General features: G+C 22.2%; 7 protein-coding genes across 7 annotated transcripts; 4 read left to right on the forward strand and 3 right to left on the reverse strand.

Annotated features, from left to right (window-relative positions):
* Positions 1-704: 704 nt before the first annotated feature.
* On the reverse strand, positions 705-1,706 carry PVVCY_1103580 (rhomboid protease ROM7, putative; the record flags this gene model as incomplete). Its single annotated transcript, XM_008626020.1, has 1 exon — positions 705-1,706. One exon carries the CDS (start codon positions 1,704-1,706, stop codon positions 705-707), a length of 1,002 nt encoding a protein of 333 aa, XP_008624242.1.
* A 1,297-nt stretch (positions 1,707-3,003) lies between these two features.
* PVVCY_1103590 (conserved Plasmodium protein, unknown function) lies at positions 3,004-3,928 on the forward strand (the record flags this gene model as incomplete). Its single annotated transcript, XM_008626019.1, has 3 exons — positions 3,004-3,101; positions 3,376-3,484; positions 3,725-3,928. The coding sequence occupies 3 exons, from the start codon at positions 3,004-3,006 to the stop codon at positions 3,926-3,928; spliced, it is 411 nt and encodes a 136-aa protein (XP_008624241.1).
* A 630-nt stretch (positions 3,929-4,558) lies between these two features.
* Positions 4,559-6,274, forward strand: PVVCY_1103600 (zinc finger protein, putative; the record flags this gene model as incomplete). The annotated part of the gene is made up of 1 exon (XM_008626018.1): positions 4,559-6,274. One exon carries the CDS (start codon positions 4,559-4,561, stop codon positions 6,272-6,274), a length of 1,716 nt encoding a protein of 571 aa, XP_008624240.1.
* Positions 6,275-8,075: 1,801 nt separating this feature from the next.
* Positions 8,076-10,682, forward strand: PVVCY_1103610 (zinc finger protein, putative; the record flags this gene model as incomplete). The annotated part of the gene is made up of 1 exon (XM_008626017.1): positions 8,076-10,682. One exon carries the CDS (start codon positions 8,076-8,078, stop codon positions 10,680-10,682), a length of 2,607 nt encoding a protein of 868 aa, XP_008624239.1.
* Positions 10,683-11,808: 1,126 nt separating this feature from the next.
* On the reverse strand, positions 11,809-12,273 carry PVVCY_1103620 (HVA22-like protein, putative; the record flags this gene model as incomplete). The annotated part of the gene is made up of 1 exon (XM_008626016.1): positions 11,809-12,273. The coding sequence occupies one exon, from the start codon at positions 12,271-12,273 to the stop codon at positions 11,809-11,811; it is 465 nt and encodes a 154-aa protein (XP_008624238.1).
* A 3,855-nt stretch (positions 12,274-16,128) lies between these two features.
* On the forward strand, positions 16,129-16,584 carry PVVCY_1103630 (40S ribosomal protein S15, putative; the record flags this gene model as incomplete). The annotated part of the gene is made up of 1 exon (XM_008626015.1): positions 16,129-16,584. The coding sequence occupies one exon, from the start codon at positions 16,129-16,131 to the stop codon at positions 16,582-16,584; it is 456 nt and encodes a 151-aa protein (XP_008624237.1).
* Positions 16,585-17,075: 491 nt separating this feature from the next.
* Positions 17,076-19,810, reverse strand: PVVCY_1103640 (GTP-binding protein, putative; the record flags this gene model as incomplete). Its single annotated transcript, XM_008626014.1, has 15 exons — positions 17,076-17,125; positions 17,249-17,324; positions 17,421-17,461; positions 17,672-17,823; positions 17,928-18,040; positions 18,129-18,209; positions 18,325-18,387; positions 18,526-18,571; positions 18,671-18,756; positions 18,869-18,960; positions 19,047-19,174; positions 19,270-19,329; positions 19,449-19,489; positions 19,603-19,659; positions 19,796-19,810. 15 exons carry the CDS (start codon positions 19,808-19,810, stop codon positions 17,076-17,078), a joined length of 1,101 nt encoding a protein of 366 aa, XP_008624236.1.
* Positions 19,811-20,227: the final 417 nt, after the last annotated feature.

Below are 20,227 nucleotides of genomic sequence, written 5' to 3' on the forward strand. Positions count from 1 at the left end.
ATATTGATTTATATATCTTTTTATTGTTTTTAAAAACAAATTAATGTGCTTATTCCCGAGCATTACATAAGATATGGTGATTATGGAAACGTGTATTTTACCGTATGTCTTTATAGATATGCATGTTATATTAGCACATACGACACTATTTTAGGGTATATATAAGCATTTATATAGTGTGTGGGTAATACTGTATACTTAAACATATTAATGATATTTTTTTAGTGTTTTTGTCCATGAGCATTTTCTCATAGATAATTCCTTGCTTTATCTTCATGGATTTATTATTTCATAAAATTCCATATTACATTATCTTAATTTACTTTATTTTTTTTCGATAAAAATTTTAAAAAATAAATGATGCAAAGGATGTGGAAACTTTCTATATTACTTTTAAAATCTTATGTATCCTTTTTTTCAAAGCGATAATAAAAATATAAATTTTTTACTAAGACATTTACAATAGTATCAATATAAGTGTTAGTATAAATCTTAATACTTTTCAAAATAATGTTTAATTAAAACGGGTGAAAAACAAAGAGGGTTGAAGCAAAATAAATAAATTAAAAAACTATTAATAGTAACGCTGAAAAAAAATACAAAAACGAAAAAATGGAAAAAAAAAGTTAAATGCAAATGCATAAATAAAATAGCTACTAGTATTTATGGGGAATATATAAAAAATATGCTAATAAAATAAAAGCTTAATTATTATCAAACAAAATCAATGTGGACGACATAAAAAACCCACATATAAATCCCAAAATATGGTTAAAATGGCTAACATTTTCTAAAAGCAAAGATGATAAAAATGAATAGAAAATATTATAGAGGAAGCCTGTATTCATAATATAATTATTTTTAAAATAAAAAAAAATCATATGTGTTATATACATTCCATATAGGGAATATATAGCTGAACTACTTCCACAAATTATTTTATTGGGTTTATTTAAAGGTGTATTGCGACTATAATAATTTTGATCGATTATGTCTTTTAAAAATATATCTTTTTTTTCTGGTTTCATATAGTATATATAAGATATTAAGTTAGAAAGAAATCCAGATAATAAATATGTAATAAGTATTTGGCTATTTGAATAAATTGGCGATATCATTCTGTATATGGACATTAGTGAACTCATATTAAAATATAAATGTAAGATATTTTTATGGATGAAAATAGATGAGAAAAGTGTTTTATAATTCTTATTTTTATATATATCATAATAATTACATTGATATTTTTCTGCTTTCTGTTCATCTTTTATTTGAACTACATTGCCTTTAGTAAAAAATATTTTTTTTTCTTCATTTTTATCAACTCTATTTAAATATAAGTAAAGCAATGTGTTTATTACTATGAGTATTCTGTCTAATTTACATTTATTAAATAAATAATTGTAGTATATAAATCTATTAGGAAATTTAATTTTTACATTATTTGAAATATTTTCAAGCAAATTGGCTATTTTCTCTTTATCTTTCACAGTATTAAATAAGCTTAAAGCATTTTCCTTAAATGAATATATCTTCTTCTCTACATTGTTATATTTTTTGAATCGATATACTTTGTATTCATTTTTTAAAATAGGATTTTTAGTATTTATAAATGCAGTTATTCCTTTGGAATTTATTTTGTTATAATGCAACGAATTCCCACTTGTAATATATATTATAAATATCAGCAAAATTGAAAGATTCATTCTTAAAAAAATCGCATGATGTCTCTTTTATATTATTCCATGGATAAATATGGTATTAGTACATGTATGTAATATTAATATCCGTATATTCTTCGAAAACCATGTATGTGTGCGTGTGTGATATATATGCTTAAAACTTTTGTAAATATTTTTGTGTTAACCATAATAAATATTTTGCAACTAATAATTTTGTATATCTACTCTTAATTCATTTTTTACTTTTTTTAAATATATTTTATTATAACTCCATTCATAATTGTCTCCTTTTTCATAAAAACATATTTTATTGTAGTTCTGCTACTTGTATTTCTTTAGGGAATCAATATGCTTCCTTTACGACAAAAAATTATTTTTGAATAGAACAATAAATATATGCTAATGAGGTATGCATATATGTGTATTACTTTTCTTGTCACGCCCCCTTTTCTGTTTCAAATGATATTTTGTGGCGTTTTGGCAAATGGATAGGTATACATACACATTACTACAAACATATTTTTATAATCCACATATGCAAATTACATATGCATATATCTATACATCCATATATATATAATATGTGTGTGCTAAATTTAGCAAGTTGTAAATTTTCATTTTAAAAGAAAAAAAATTATAATGCTACCCGTTTAAAAAAATTCACAAGAAACAATTCGATTTGTTAAATAAATAAATTCAGTGATAAAATTTACAATATGAAGGAAACTATATATATTTGTTAAAATTTGCGTTCGAACAAAAATTGATATTTTTAAAAATATTAAATAAGTATTAAAAAATTACTATATCTCCAATGAAAATACAAGGTATATAATTTTTTTTGCTTAAATTTTTATTTTATCCAATCCTTAAAATGTAATATACCATGGATTTATTATGCATGTAAATTATGTGTATTAAATAAAAAAATTGTCCAAATAAAAACAATTTTAATATAATATATTCGTAAAAAATGGAAAATTGCACTTTTTTTTAATTTTTCTTCATTTTATTATTTTTTTTTTTAATTATTTTTTTTTTAATTAATTTTTCATTTGTTCAAATTAAAGGACTAATTATTTAAATGAATATTTAAATATTAAATCATTAAAAAAAAATATAATACCCATATATCAAATAATTTTCCCTTCGTCTGCATTAAATCAAAGTATAGTATATAAGCATATATATATATATCTGTGTGAAAGTTTAATTTATTGTATTTTTTAAAGTAATGTTATTGATTTTATATAAGTATTTCCAAATGTGTAGTTTAATTTCAGTATTTATGAAAAGGAATGTTATTTATTATTTTTTATAGATGGATGATGATAATACAATGAATTTAGATAGCATTCTTGATACGCTCAAGAGTACTGTTGATGTGATGAAGAATACTGTTAGTGGATTAGCTCAAAGGTTATATAAAAACACAACACAAAAAATAAATGTTATTTTAAAATGTATAACATATATGATAAATATATGATAGAATAGTGTGAAATAATTTAGAGAATTTGTTTTCATCTACACATCTTCCTATAATGATCCATCTAGCCAAAATAACGTGGATATATAACTATATGTATTATATATATGTCTAAATATTACAAGGATATATATAACATACCTTTGTGTACTCCTTTTATGATTGTAAAAGCATTAAGTTTAAATAATTTCATTTTTTTTATAGGAGCTCAACTATTTATAATTTATTACAAATGAGTGATATTATGAAAAATAAAGGTGATTATCAAGATTCACTACCAGAGAATATAATTCTCAACAAAAATATAATTGTAGTAAGCATGAAATAAAATTGAATACATATAATCAAATAACAGAGTTTATCTCTGTAAATATATAATACATACATATTTTACGGCATTTTCACTTATACTTATTCTCATATTTATATACATGATCACTGCTGCATGCACATGTGGGTTGTATAATATAAAAATTGTGGCTATACATTTTTTGGCTTCACAACACTAAATACTTTTATTAAAAATATATATTCATTTTTTATTTTTTTTCAGAAATGTATTTTAGCAATATTTTCTATATATATAATATTTACAGTTTTTTCATATTTATTTGTTAATTATATCCTTTTCTATGGCATCCTTATAGTTGGCCTTATATTTGCCATCAAATATTTTAGTGAACATTACAATCTTTCTAACGATGGTGAACCTTTATTACAAGATAGTTATCACAACTTTGAAGCACATAGTATATAATAATATTAAGTGAAATTTCAAAAAAAATATGATTACAATAAATGGAAAAAAACCTGCATAATATAGTAAAGCACATACAAATATATTATACATATATGTTACAAAAAAGTTTTTATAACTTTTAGCACTTATTTTTCGTTTTTTTTCCCGACATTTCTTTTATTTTTTTTCTTTTAAATTATATTTTTTATTTTTGATAATAAGTATGTAATGATTTATATAATGAATCTTAACAAATTCTTTTATAGTTTTTAATTGTTTGCATTTTAAAAACACTTTTAAAGGTATCAATAAATAAAGTTTTTTTAAGTAAAAATATTTATGTTATATAATACGATAGACTAAATTCAAATATGGGTATTATCATAAAATATATTTATATAAAACCTATACATTATTATTGATATTAATTTTATTCTTTCGAACATATATAATATACATATTCTAAACTTGTTTTAGTTCTGATATAGAATGTAATTGGTTTAGCCAAAGTTATATTCATAGCCTTATTTAAGCTATTTTTATTTATTTTATTGTTTCATTATTTCTGGTAGTTTACAGATAAATAAATACATTATCTATTTAATATTACCCCAATTTAAATTTTGTTTTTCGTATTTGTTTGCACTCATGGAAAATGTTTTAAGTAATGAAAATATTAAGAAGGATATAGAAAAGCAGAATGAAATAGTACATGATACTATTGAAGTGAAGTCTATGTGTATAAATTGCGAACAGGAGGGAGTAAATAAAATTTTAAAATTTGAAATCCCGTATTTTAAAAATATTTTAATACATTCTTTTGAATGTACACTTTGCAATTATAGAAATAATACTATTCAAGATTTAAACCCAATAAAAGAAAAGGGTGTTAAAATAATTTTTAGCGTAACAAAAAATGAGCACTTAGATAGGCAACTGATTAAATCAGAATATGGAGTTTTTAAAATTCCCGAAATAAATTTTGAAATACCAAAAGAAACACAAAAAGGATCTATAAATACAATTGAAGGTTTTATACAAACAGCATTAAGTAATCTTACAGATTATTTTATAAACTTAAAAAATATGTATAATGAAGCAAACAATATTGTTGACGATAATGTAAACAATAAATCTGAAGAAGTAGAGAAAAATGTAAATGGTAATATAAATAAAATAGAAGAAAAAGAAGAATTAAATAAAAATGATGGAATAAATGATATAAACAACAATAATTATAGTGCTAAAGATGATGAAAACACTTCAGAGTCAAACGAAAAATATCACCAAATTACAATAGAAAATTATATGAGTATGATTGAAAAAACAATAAACGATTTATCGAGATTTGTTATATCGAAGGAATTGCCTTTTACTGTTGAAATTATAGACCCATCTGGATTAAGTTCATTAGAATATTATGATGAAGATATAAACTCTAAAACAGTTATAATAGAACACTACCAAAGAAGTAAACAAGAATTACATGAGTTAGGCTTTTATGAAGAAGATTTTGAGGAAAAAAAAAAGGATGAAGAAATTAAACAAAATAATTTAAATGTAAATGAAAACCAATCAATTGATAAAGGGGATCAAATAAAAAAAGAGAATTTCGACTTTATAAAAAAATATGTTCATATGAATAATAATAGTAATGGATCGAATAATATGTCTGTCAAATATAAAACCATAAATGAAGGTGAAGAAAGTAAACTTATTGAATCATTTACATCCAATTGTCCATGCTGCAATTATCTAGGAGATAATAATTTTTGCGAAATTAATATACCTGGTTTTAAAAAATGTTTAATTTTATCATATGTTTGTCCTAATTGTAATTATAAAACGAGTGAAATTAAAAGCAGTGGCGAAATTAACCCTAAAGGAAAAAAAATTACCTTAACAGTTAAAAATAAAAGTGATTTAAACAGATTTGTGATTAAATCTGAAACAGCATCAATCCAAATTCCAATTATTGATCTAACATCTGATTATGGAACACTTGGAGGATCACTTACTACCGTCGAAGGAATAATTATGCAAATAATAGAATCATTGGAAGATAAATTTAAATTTTTACTTGGTGATTCAAGTGTAAACACACATATAAGTAATGATGAAAATAATACAAGCAATAATGATGAGTCTGTTGCAAATAAAATTAAAAATATCATCTCTAATTTATATAAGTTATGCAAAACAGAAGAAATGTTTCCATTTGATTTAATAATTGATGACATTGCATCAAATAGTTACATATCTTTTGACCAAATTGGAGACGATACTAATTTAAAAGAAGAAGAATATGAAAGAAATTTTGAACAAAATGATATGTTAGGTATTACATCTATGGATGTAAATTAGCATTAACCAGTATATGCACATATATATATTGTGTGTCGATTCAACGATACATGTTTTTTTTTTAATTCAATTATTTTTTTTCAAAATCATATTTAACAATAGCTCTTCGAACTAGGTGAAGCGAAGAGATAACGGAATTAACAAATAAATATATATAATAAATCTATTAAAATAAAAATTAAGAATAAACAATTCCCAATTCTTCATTAATTTAAGGATTTATTTATTGGCAATCCGCCAGAAAACAAATGACCAAAAAAATACTTTAAAGTGGAGGAGCAATGTAAATTACGTCGAGTAGCTGCGATTTACAAAGCGTAATCTTCGTAAGAAGATTGTAATGATTGTGTTTTTATTTTTAATTATTTATTTGTCCATTTTTTCTTTCATTTATAAAATTTTTATTATTCAATTTGTTAAAATTATATATATTTATTTAAACTCCTATGGTTGTCGTTTGATAATGCATTCACATCCATAACATAAAATGTTTTCATTTTTTAAAAATTCCTTTTTTAATATTAAATATTTTCATATTAAGCATAAATGTGCACGATCATTATAGGTCTTCACAAATTAAGGTGATACCTCTTTAAGCATAAAAATGATTACTTTTATGCGTAAAAAAATTATATATTTTTTTAAAATAAGGACAATAAAATAATTCGTAAAAATATATAATCCTCTTAAAATACGCACACATATTTGTCTATATACATTATTTAAAAAAAATATAGAAATTTTCATGTAAGTATAACAACGAATGTAATTATACTTTTAAGAATAATTATATACTATATAAATTTTGTATTAACATGATGTTTTTGTTTATTTTTATATATTACAAATAAGCGAATTAATTTATTATCTTTTTTAATTAAAAGAAAGAAAATTCACAACTATAATGATTTAGTATTTCATATAATATTTATTTGCATATTAACAAAATTTTTATTTATAATAAAAAGCTATATAGCTATACGTCGTTTTTTTTTAATATATTATTTCATTATATATGACTTGCTGATATATGTTTTGCTAAATTTTGGTTGTGTATGCATTGAAGTATTAAAAAAAAATTCTGGAAAAGGGATAATTAAATATGGAATTTTTTTTACGTGAAAATTTACGTACGTGTGTGTATGCATATATTCTTAAAACTAACACTTAAATATATGTATATTTATATGTGTGATATTGTGTATAAAATAACGTCCTGAAAATACATCTCGTATATATACATATGTGTACACTTTAATTTTTTTATTTTAATTTTCCATTCTATAATTTATTTCGTGTATTAAAATAAAAATATATCGTTGTGGACATACAAATCATAAAATACTTTTTATATCTATTATTATGTTTCCCCCATTAAATTCGCAGAAATAATATAACATGTTATTTGCATAAAATTATTTGTAATAAATATTTATAATTAAATTTATATAAAGACAATTAGAAATAATCTATTTATTTTTGTGTAATATTGTTAAAAACATTATTTACCAAAATATATAGTTAATAGATATATCTATTATTGGTAATAAAACAGATATGTATATTTTATAATGTTATATTATATTTTTTGGGGGTCTTTTTCTATTAATATTAATTAATTAAATCTTTTTGTTTGTTTTTTATTATTTTATTTTTTTGTTATATGAATATTAATTTCTTGTCACTAATACTTTGTCTTGTCTATTATTGATATCAATATTATTTATTTTTTTGGGATTTGTCTAAAGTATCACATAATATATTTTTTAAAATATAATTTTTTCCCCTTACTTTTTAAAAAATGAAAATGTCAGTAACTCTTCGTCAGCATTTCTGGAAAACTAAGCTGTGCCCTCTACATGCGGAGAACAAATGTAAAGAGGGAGATAATTGTGACTATGCTCATTCTATTGAAGATCTAAGGTCAATTCCAGATCTAAAAAGAACTAAGCTTTGTTATAAGTTATTGAAAGGTGAAAAGTGCTTTAATAAAAAATGCAATTATGCTCATAACCAGGATGAATTAAAATCAGCACAAAATTTATTTGCTTATAAATCTTCAATGTGTAAATTTATAGAAAATAAAGCATGCTTAAATGGATCTACATGCCGGTTTGCTCATAACATAGATGAATTAAGAGTTCCAAGAATTCCAGAAATTTTATTAGAAAAAGGTAGCACTGAAATAGATGGAAAAAACGATGCACCATATTATTTGGATGATAATAATAATACCAATGAAAAAATTAACAATGAAATAATAACAAATGGAGAACCTAGCATTGATAATTGTTACAAAATTGGAAGCATAAATAATAACGGAAATAGTAACAAAGAACCCAACATCAATTGCAACATAACTGGGAATAACAACTGTAACATGCACGTTAATAGAAATAATAGCAACACTTGTAGCATGGATGCCAACAGGAATAATTATCAGCGTATTAGTAGCGACCGAAACATGAATAATGGGAATTTTAATAATAATTTTAATATGCTACTGAATAATTTCAACGCAATGCACATAAATACCAATGATGAACAGATTTACAATAATCAAAATTTCTTAAATAAGTATAATAACAACATCAACAATAACTATCATATGTACAAAAATAACGGGATGAATGGCAAAAGAGATGACAGAAAAAGAAGAGACAAAAATAGAAACAAGAATAAAGAAAAACAAATAAAACAAAAAAAAAATAATTATAACAAAAATTATGAAAATTATGGTAATAATGAGGGCAATGCTATAAATAACCATGTAGCACAGTCTATTAAAAAAAAAGAGGAAGGGAATTATTTTTATGATAGTAACACAACAATACCATCAAGTTTAAATTTTGACGAAGAAAACGATAAAAATAAAATAAATGAAGGTTATGCAAGTAATAATCTTGAAAAGGTAGACATAAATCAATGCTGTGAAAAAATAGAAGAAAATGCATCTATAGAATCTAACAAAAATGTAAACGACCATTATAATGATAGAAGTACTTATGAAAATTGTAATAAAGTTGCATACGGTAATGACAAGGAAAAAAGTTTAAGTAAAAATAAAAATAAAAAAAAAAATATGAATAAAAATACCAATGAAGACATTAAAAAAAATAACACAAATTGTATAAATAGCAATGAACAATGCATAAATGGTCTAGAAGGGCAATATAATTATATGGACTATAATAATTATAATTATTTAAATCATATGTATTATAACAAAATGATGCAAATGAAGTTTAATCCATCCATCCAGTATATGAATTATCAACAAATAAATAATATAGAGGGTCCAAATGATGGTTTAATGCCAAACAACTATTCAAAGTTTATTAAACCAAATGAATATGGTTTATATGATCATCAAAACAATATGCCATATATGGTTGCTCCAAATTATTATCCACATTATTTATATTATTATGCAAACCCATGTAATTATAACCAGTGTGTAATTCCTGGCAAAACAATAAACAATAATAATGATAAAAATATAAGTGATAAGAGCCCCTTAAAAAAAAATAGCCCTTCAGTAAGTGATACTGAAGTTTTCCAAAGTGATCATGACAATAATGAGGAGGAGGAAATAGTAGATAATCAAATAAACTGTGAAAAAGACGAAGAAAGTGAAGAAGCAAATTGCGAAAAAGAAAAGATAATAAACAATGACAAGACTTGTGATGAAATAGATGATAAAATAAATGAAGAAGAAACAAATAAAAATGATGATGTCGATAAAAATCAAAAATCACAAACTGATGTTAACATTGATAATAGTATTACAGAGTTAACCAATAAAAAAGATTGCATTGAAAAAGAAAATAAATATAGTTGCATAAAAAAAAACACACATAACAATAATAATGATAGCATGATAAAGATAGAAGACAAGCTAAATGATCAAAAAGGTGAAAATGTTTATGACGAAACTTCACAACTGAAAATTATAAAAAATCAAAAAACAGAAAAACATAGGCATCAAAAAACAAAGCGATCAAAATTAGTCCCATTAAACAAAAACGGAAAAAAAAAATTTAACAAAGAACTGCATGTAAATAAGGAGGATAATTTTAACAAGCAAGAGGAGGGAAATATGGAAACAGCAAAATTAGTAAATGATAATGTTTTAAATGACCAAAATAGAAATTGTATAAAAACCCAATCAGCATCTTCTTCAGTATATAGTTATATGCATAATGCGAATAATATACAAAATATGAATTATGATAAGAATTTGATTAATCCTTCAGTACCTTCAATAGAAATGTATCACAACAATCCATGCCATATGAATAAGTTAACTAATGAACAAATGATTTACAATTTAAATAATAGAAGCATTGGCTATTATTATTATCCTTGTATCCCTACGACATATAATGATGAAGTATATTTAAATTAATTTTGTTATTCGCAATGAGAAGCACAAGCATGTATTTCCATTTGTTTCATTCAGCATAATTGTATATTTTTAGACGCTACATATCCTTACATATATGATTTGTCTATATTAAAACTATATTATTATACAGATATGCAGACATGCGCTTACTGCCATACGATTTTAAAAAGGAGGGTTACAACACTATGAGTATATATTTTTTGTCATCTATTTCAAAAAGTCTTAATTTTTTTTCTTTGCTTATTTACTATTTCTTTTCCATATATCTTTTAATATACAAATTAAAAGAAAATATAAATCTTTCATTTAAATATGTCATTTGTTTTCGAACTTTTTGAACGTAAAATACATTGTTTTTTTGTGTAAAAAATTCCTTAAAACAAAAGCTGTCGAATCTATATATTTAAAAACATATCATAGAGAAATCGCTTGATAAAATTATGTATTTTATATACATAACATTGAAATGTCTATAATTTTAAACAAGCTATTGTAAATATAAAATTTAGGTAATTTCACTATATTGCATATGTGCGTAAAGTAGTGAACATTGATCTATGACCAATTAAAATTGTGTACATATATATTTTATTTAATTCATAGGAAAATATAAAGTTAACTAATATTTTTTATTTGATTATGTTTTTTATACTATTGTCAATTTACTTTTATACTACGGTATCGAAAAAAAATTTAGATATCTATAATTAAAAAAAACGAAAGGGAAAAGTAAAAGAATAAATGAAACATTAAATACATTGATAGAAATAAGGTATAAGAAAAAAAAATATATAACATATATACTGCTATAGCATTCGTTATTCCAACATTATTTTTTATTATTTCACATCATCATAAAAGAAAAAAACAAAGGGTATATATATATAATATATAATATATATATATTTGTGTATGTATGTATGCATCAATCATACTAGCAATTAATTGTTACGTATTCATTTTTATTATAGTTAAATAATTAAAAAAAATAGAGGTAAATCAATATATACATATAATTAACACTGATTAAGTTCCATTGATATAAATTCATAGTTCTGTAATTGTCCCTAACTATCTAGCAGGTATATTTTTGATAGTGAGGTTTTTCAAATCTTGAATATTAATCCTATTTGGATACCATGTTTCTAAGTTTGCTTGCTGATTTTTTCATGGGAACTTGTTGTACCATCTTCTCAAAAGGGAAAAGATTTATTATATTTTTTGGTACATTTGTATAAACTGCATCACATACTTTTTTATCTATGGTACCATAATGCTTTTCGATGAATTTAAAATAAATGTAACCTGCTCCTTGAAATGTATCATTATATAACCAAAAAAAGAGCAATAATTTAAGTTCATAATAAAATGGGATATAATTCATAATATGAATTAATAATATTGACTCAAGGCAACAGTATAAAGAGTAAATAATCCAATATGTTATAAAGTGAATATGATGGACATAATCTTCATTTGGCTTTTCTTTTTTTTGAAATAATAAATTGTATGTTTCAGCTGCTGGACATAATATTGATATTATTATATTTACCAAATTTAATATCTTGATTGGAAATATATGTAACCCCATTTTGCTCACAATTTGTTAATTAATATTTTTTTAAGTATAATATTATATTAAATCGATAAATAAGAAAAAATATTTTTTTAATATGCTAGAAATTATATTTTTAGTTTATTATTATTTTTTTGTTTTATGTATTTACGGAAATGATATTCTTCAAATGTTATTTTCAAAAGCTGCAAAGAAAAAAATGAAATATATTAATTTGCTATCAATATAAAAATTAATACATAATTATATCAATCATATTGTCAAATATGTATATATGCGTATATGGATGTAACTCAAATGCAGTTGGTATGAACATTATGCTAATTAAATTATACAGGCATGCATAGGCATTTATTAAAATGATTAGTACATTATAATATAAATATAATAGCGTCTTCTCAATTTGTATAGTTTATTAATTTTAAACATTTGGCATATATATGTATATACGAATAATATGAATATATATAGAGATATAGGTACGCATCTAATGCAATGAATTAATGAGTTGTTTATGCATATAATGGAATTTCTATGTTTAATATACAAATTAATAAGTATGAGCATTATATTATATATATGAATAAATTAATATAGAGCATGAACATATAATAATATATACATAAAAGCAAATATTTTATAATATATGTTTTAGCTTTACCTTGATGAATCTAATGAAATACTATAAGGTGTATTTTTAAAGGTTTCTACAATTTTTAAATTTTAAATAAGCCCATACTTTTGTTTCAAACATATTATAAAATATTTTTTTATGAATTTTATATTTTTATTCTCTATATATATTATAAAATTTTCGTAATGCTTTTAATTTTATTATTTACCGTATTTTTCTTTTGTACTAGTATTGTTTTAATTTATTTTTTTGTATTAAAATATGCCTTATTTATATTTATGCGACTTTAAAACAAAAATAAAGGAAAATATGTTATTTTACATACATAAAATATTAAGGATATAATAATAAATATTACTAAAAAATTTGATTATAGTTAATTTATAAGCTTAACGTTTTCATATTAAAATATTGTATCTTTTTTTTTTAAGTTATAATCTTATATAGGTTTGTAATAAAAATAATTCTTAAAAAAATAATGGTAGCTAATATCTTATTTAATTTAAATATTATTTTTTAAATAAAATAATATATAATACGCATATTAAACCCGGATATAATATAATACACATATCGTCCCATAAATATACTATTTTAAAGCAATCGTATCTTATAAAAATATATAATGCATTATTATTTATTATTCCCTGCTTTTCCTCTCTTTTAAAACTTTTATTTTTTCTATTATTTATTTATATTAATTTTTTATTTTATTTTTATTTTTTTTACTTTTTTTCTTTTGTTTTTTCTTTTTCTTTTTGTTCTATTTTTCGTTTTTATAATTATAAGAACATAGGGAATAATACTGAAAATATTTCTATAATTAAATTTAAAAATGGGGAATATATGCATATGATTATATAAACAATATAGCATATCAAAATATACAATTATTAATAATTGTATAATAAATATAATTTTTTTTAATTTAAAAAAGAAAAATAGTTTCTATGGTCATTTATAATTATATATTCATATATTGGGAAATTATATGATTATATAAAAAAAATATTTCTTTTGGGTTTTTCTATAAGTATATATACTCTCATATTTGATATACCTACTATTGAAACTATTTTTTTAAGAGACATAAAAAATAGAAATGTTAAAAAATGGTAATACTCATAAGTCAAATATATATTAGATCAAAAGTCATAAAAAAACGAATTGCCCTTATTTTACATTATTAATAATATAATCAATAAACTGGCGTCGATTTTTTCTAATAATATATGGGATATATGCCCATATATAAGATAATCAAAAAAAGTAATATATTATGGTGGTTATAAATGTCTAGAATATATGCAATATATTCAGTTTGTGTTTATCTAGTTTAGCATTTTTAATATTTGTAAAAACATATATTGAAATCGAAAGGAATATTAAGGGGAAACCCATATACATTTTTCGCCATTTTTAGTTTATTATATATACTTAAAAATAAGTCATTTTAAATAATATTTTCATATAGTTCTCTATTTTTACCTTCCTTTTTTAAAATACAGTTTAATAAGTATTTTTGTTTACCATAATGTATCAACAATTTTAAGACAATGAGATATTTAAATAGACCAATAATTTGATAATTTATTATAATTAAAAAAAATAATATGCACATATATCCTATTTACTAATTATTACTTTTTTTACTACCTATTGTGTCTTGTGATGCAAATTTTGTTTAGTTATACAACATGCATATAATATAAAAATTTCAAATTTTGAGTATAAAATATATGTAATTATCGCTTAAAAATAATATATGATTTTATTTTTTATAAATTTATAGTTTAAAAAGTAAGATATATAAAGGAAATATATGAAATTGTGAAATATTAAAAAATAATTTTATTTCTTAGTACACCATAATGTTAGATTATTCTTTATAAAATATTATATTGTATTAGCTTAAGTATGGATTATATATATAACAACAATTTAAATGCTATATGTAAAAATAAGGTTTTATATATTAATATATTTCGAAATATGGAATTATTTATATTAAATAATTTATTTTTTGTAATAATATTATTGTTGTAACTTAAAGAAATTTAAATAATTTGGATTTATTTATTTGTTTATTTATTATTATTTTAAGGGCATATATACCGTACCCCTAGATCACCCTGCAATATTTGGAAAAAATTGTATACAAAAAAAAAATAATATAGTAATATTTATTACATAAAAAAATATATAGGCTTATATACGCTTATTATATATGGGAATTCAAAAATATGCGAATATATTATATGCATAATTAGGGAAAGAACGATAATTATTACCCGTAAAAAGTATTAATACTTTTGCAATAAATACCCTTGTAAGTATTATGGTTCCCGTATATATTTTTCATGTACAATTTCAATATCATGCATATGCAATATTGGTACATACAAATAAAAAAGCACATTTATTATATATGAATAATATTATACGCACAGTTTTTGCAAGGGCAACTATATATTTGCATATATAATAAAAAATATAGTAAAAAAACATATAATATTATGTTCTCATACTTCTACCAATTTAAAATAGTGATCCATAAGTAAAATATATATCGTATCCATAATAATAATTTAGTAAAAAAAAATATATAATTCGTGTATGTATACATAATGGAATGAAGGGGAAACCCGATTATATATTAACTCTTCTATATTTTATAAAAATTAAAAAAAATAATAAATAACAGAAAGTATTTGTATTAAAAAAATTATATTAATAAAAGGAATATTAAATTATTTTATAAGGAATAAAAACGATCATTTTATTCAACAATAAATATTTAATTTAAAAAGATCTTTATTTTTTTTAATACTTAAGGTAAGTTCCCAAAAAATAAAAAAGAAAGAAAACATAATAATAGCTTAATAATACATAAAATTTATATGCATAACTTTTTTGAACTTGAATTGGAAATTATAATGTACGAGTGATAAGCATAATATATATATGTTTTATATGTTTATGAGCTTATACATATATTTTTTAAATATATAGAAAGTTAAAAAAATAACGTAGTCCTTATTTTTAACATATTTTTTACACGGCAATTAATTTAGAAACAATATATGTATGATAACTATGCTTTATAATTAAATTGTGTTAGCTGCTGCATTATATACATAAGTATTTATATATATATGATATTAATGCATAGTATTAATAAATTATAAAATATACATATATATATTATATACATTTTTTTTTATACAGTAAGCACAATGGGTCGTATGTACGGTAAAGGTAAAGGTATATCCTGCTCAACCATCCCATATAAAAGAAAACAACCTAGCTGGTTAAAACAAAAACCATCTGAAATTGAAGATGCTATTATTAAGTTAGCAAAGAAGGGTCAAACTCCATCTCAAATAGGTGCAACATTAAGAGATAATTATGGAGTACCCCAAGTAAAGGCAGTTACTGGAAATAAAATTTTAAGAATATTGAGAGCTCATGGTGTTGCTACAACTATTCCAGAAGATTTATATTTTTTAATAAAAAAAGCTGTATCTATGAGAAAGCATCTTGAAAAAAATAAAAAAGATAAAGATTGCAAATTCAGATTAATTTTAACTGAATCAAAAATTCACAGAATATCCAGATACTATAAGAGAAAAAAATTGTTACCTTCAAACTGGAAATACCAATCAAGCACTGCTAGTGCCCTTATTGCTTAAAAGATTAAACCAAATTAAATATAATTTTAGATTAAGCGCAATGTACATGCTTCTATACTTATTCTATATATATGTATGTAACCCGTAAGTAATTATATACATATATTATATGTGTATAGATTTTGTGTGTTTATGTTAATGAATTGAGTTTTAGGGCTACCAAATTCCATTTTTAATTTTTAATATGTATTTACAACTTTTATAAAAAAAACTTCGATATAAATTTTTAAGAAAAAATTTTTTTCTTTTATGCATTTTGTGTAAAACAAAATTGTATGGACAAAAAATTAAAAGTAAAATGCAAATTAATATTGCTTATAATTAAAGGTGTTCTTGTAGGTATTCTATGCATATGTACACAAATTGGAAATTATATCAAAAAAAAGTTTTTTTTAAATTATCATGTTTATAAAATGGGTAATATGCATATATATAAAAAAAATGAAAAAAGAAAGCCCTATAAAGGGCATATGATACAATTTTAAATCGAATTAATTATTCTTAACAACTTGTATAACGTCCTCATCCTCTAATTTGTGATCTAATTTAAAAAATAAAAATATATGCATGTTCATGTATATGTAAAACATTAAGGAAACGAAGATATATAGAAAAAAATATATAATTAAAATTGTGCACATATATATATCATATTCAAACATACGTAAGTCCACTCTTTGCGGATTTTGTTTTACGCTTCTTCCCCAAACTAATGCATATTTAAAATCTTTAATCATGTCCTAAAAAAATTAATATTTTGTATATCATTTATTCAATTGATATCTCATAAAAAAACATATAAGCGTGTTAAATAAATTTATTCATGCTATTATTACTTTATGGATTTGTTGAAGCACAGCCTCAACAGTTTGGCTTCCTGTAGTAGATTAAAAACAGAGAGGTATATGAATAAATCAGGAAATAATTATATTAAAAACATTTTAAAAGCATGTGTAAAATTAAACAAGACTACATCCCCGTACATAATATGAGACATATAAATACAGTGAACACAGTTTAAACAAGGTAAACTATAAATTTTTTGAATTAATATGAATTGTTTTTGATGCATATATATTTTTTTTACTTCTTTGCGTCAATGTAATTGGATTAGTAAAATCGGGTTTTTCTTTTCGCACTTTTGTATAGACTCGAATTATATCTAATTTTTGAAGTATGTATTCTTTTAGTACATCTAAGTTCCATTGCTTACTACTGCTTATAACAATAGTGTTTTCTCTATAGTCGAAAAATGAAATTTTTGCAAATAATATGTATAAATAGATGCATAAATGACTACGGATTTGAATGGATATATTTATTTATGAAAAAATTGTACTTACTCTGATGCAATAGCATTAATTTCACTTAAAGGTAGCATATCAATTTTGTTGTATACATAAATGCACTTAATATATTTTCGATTTCCCTCTATAACATCAATGAGATCATCAACCTATCATTAAAAAATATATACAAAAAGTTATTGTTATCTATTTAAAATAAATATGGAAATAGAAGACATATTTGTTTTTCTGTTTTACACTAGCATCTTCATTGAATAGCAAATTACAATTGTGTATTTTGTACTGATGCAGTATGCTCATTATAAGTTTATTATCCATCTGAAAATTAAAAAAAAAGGATATAAGAGTGCAAAGAAATACCATTTTAATTGAAAAAAAATACACAATATTAATAATGCTTACAAATAATAAAATAGTAGTATAAAAAAAATACCTTTGTTAAGGGAACAGTACTATTTATTACAACACCACCTGCTTTCTTTCGTGTTAATGTTATCTACAAAAGTATAAGCAACAAAATAAATAGTTAAATTATATTTTTTTAAAAGAAAATACAAAATGATGTGCAAATAATACATATTTTGTAAAAATAAATAAAAAATATAATTCTAAAGTATAGTTTAATGTTGATTACTCTTTGAGGCTCTTGATTTATCCTAATCCCAACTAATCTTAACTCACTGAAAAGTAAAAAATATATATTGTCATTTTTTTCCATTTAATTCATAAATTCAAGCAAACTTTTTTTAATATAATTCTTAAGTCTTTGAAATCCTCACTTTTCTAATTTTAATCTTTGGCTATTGTCTCGAGTTGTGTCAAGTACCATCAAAATCATGTCACATGATTTTGCTACAGCAATTACCTAAATAGATACAATATTTATGTATATATACATGGATATATAATATAATGTGGTTGTAGTATTTTTTTTCAATTTCGAGAAATGACGCAACAAATGTATTTTAGTTTTTTACTTGTCGGCCTCTTCCACGGCCCTCTGAGGCTCCTTGAATAATTCCAGGCAAGTCAAGCAACTGGATTTTTGAATCCTTGTGATATATTATTCCTAGTAAAGTATATATAATATGTATATATGTGATATTGCTTTCTTTTGGCTTATTTAAAATGAGCAAATTGATGTATTTATTTTACCAGGTTTGCATGTTAAAGTTGTAAATTCATAATCTGCTACTTCTGATGTTGTATTTGTAATTTTTGACAATAGAGTTGATTTTCCAACAGACGGAAATCCTATTAAACATACCCTTGCATCGCCTTGTCTATGATTAGTATAGTAAACAATTTATAAAATAGTAAATATATATCCATATTATTTAAAGGATTTGCATTTGTATAATTTTCCTCGTATTCCCACCTTTGTACATCAAATCCTTCTCCTTTTTTGCCTCCTTTAGGGCCTTCAAGTAATTGGGACCTAAAAAATTGGAAGTATGAAAAATTTATTTAAATTGATATAAATTTCAAAAGAAGGGAAAAGCTTGCATATATATATTTACATATTATTTGAATATTTCCATAAAATTTATCCATTACCTGTATTTTGCCAATTTCGCTTTTAATTGCCCTAAATGATACTATACGGAATAAGAAATAGGACAAAGATTATAATTACATGAAAAATGTCTAAGTATTATATAAAATGTGAAATCAAAAGGGAAAACATATGCAAAATACACATAGTAATCACCTCTGTTGCTTTGTTTTTTTGTGTCCTGGCCATTTCGGCCTCGATTTCTTTAATTTTCTATAAAAAAAATGAAAGAAAGATAAGAAAAAGGAAAGAAAAAATATATAGAACATGCATTTACAATGTTTTAAAAAAATACTTATAGAAAAGTTAATAATATACAACATTGTTTTCTGTTTCTTTTAATACTTACCTCCAATACTCCCATTTTTACTAAAACATAATTATTATTTTATATTAAAGAACAGAATTATTATCACAAATATATATATATTAATATATATTATATAAATATCCCATTTATTCTTAAAAGGAAAGGGTAAATATGAAGATTGACCAGGTAATGTAATTGTGATATTATTATTTTGTTATCTTTTGTTATTATTATTTTTTCGGGTCATAAAAATATATACAATATAAACATATATAAATATAGAAAAATCATGCTATTTCAATATTTTTTCCAAAAAAAATGATGAAAAATTTTAAAAGAATGTCACTATCATTATATGGTACTCATAATTTATATTCCATTGTTTAAGATTGACCAAATATTTGTTTACACAAAAAAATATTTTTACATTCCAGATTTGAAATAAAATAAATGATTATAGTCCTACTATTG

Source organism: Plasmodium vinckei (genome assembly GCF_900681995.1).
Source record: "Plasmodium vinckei vinckei genome assembly, chromosome: PVVCY_11".
Lineage (NCBI taxonomy): Eukaryota > Apicomplexa > Aconoidasida > Haemosporida > Plasmodiidae > Plasmodium > Plasmodium vinckei.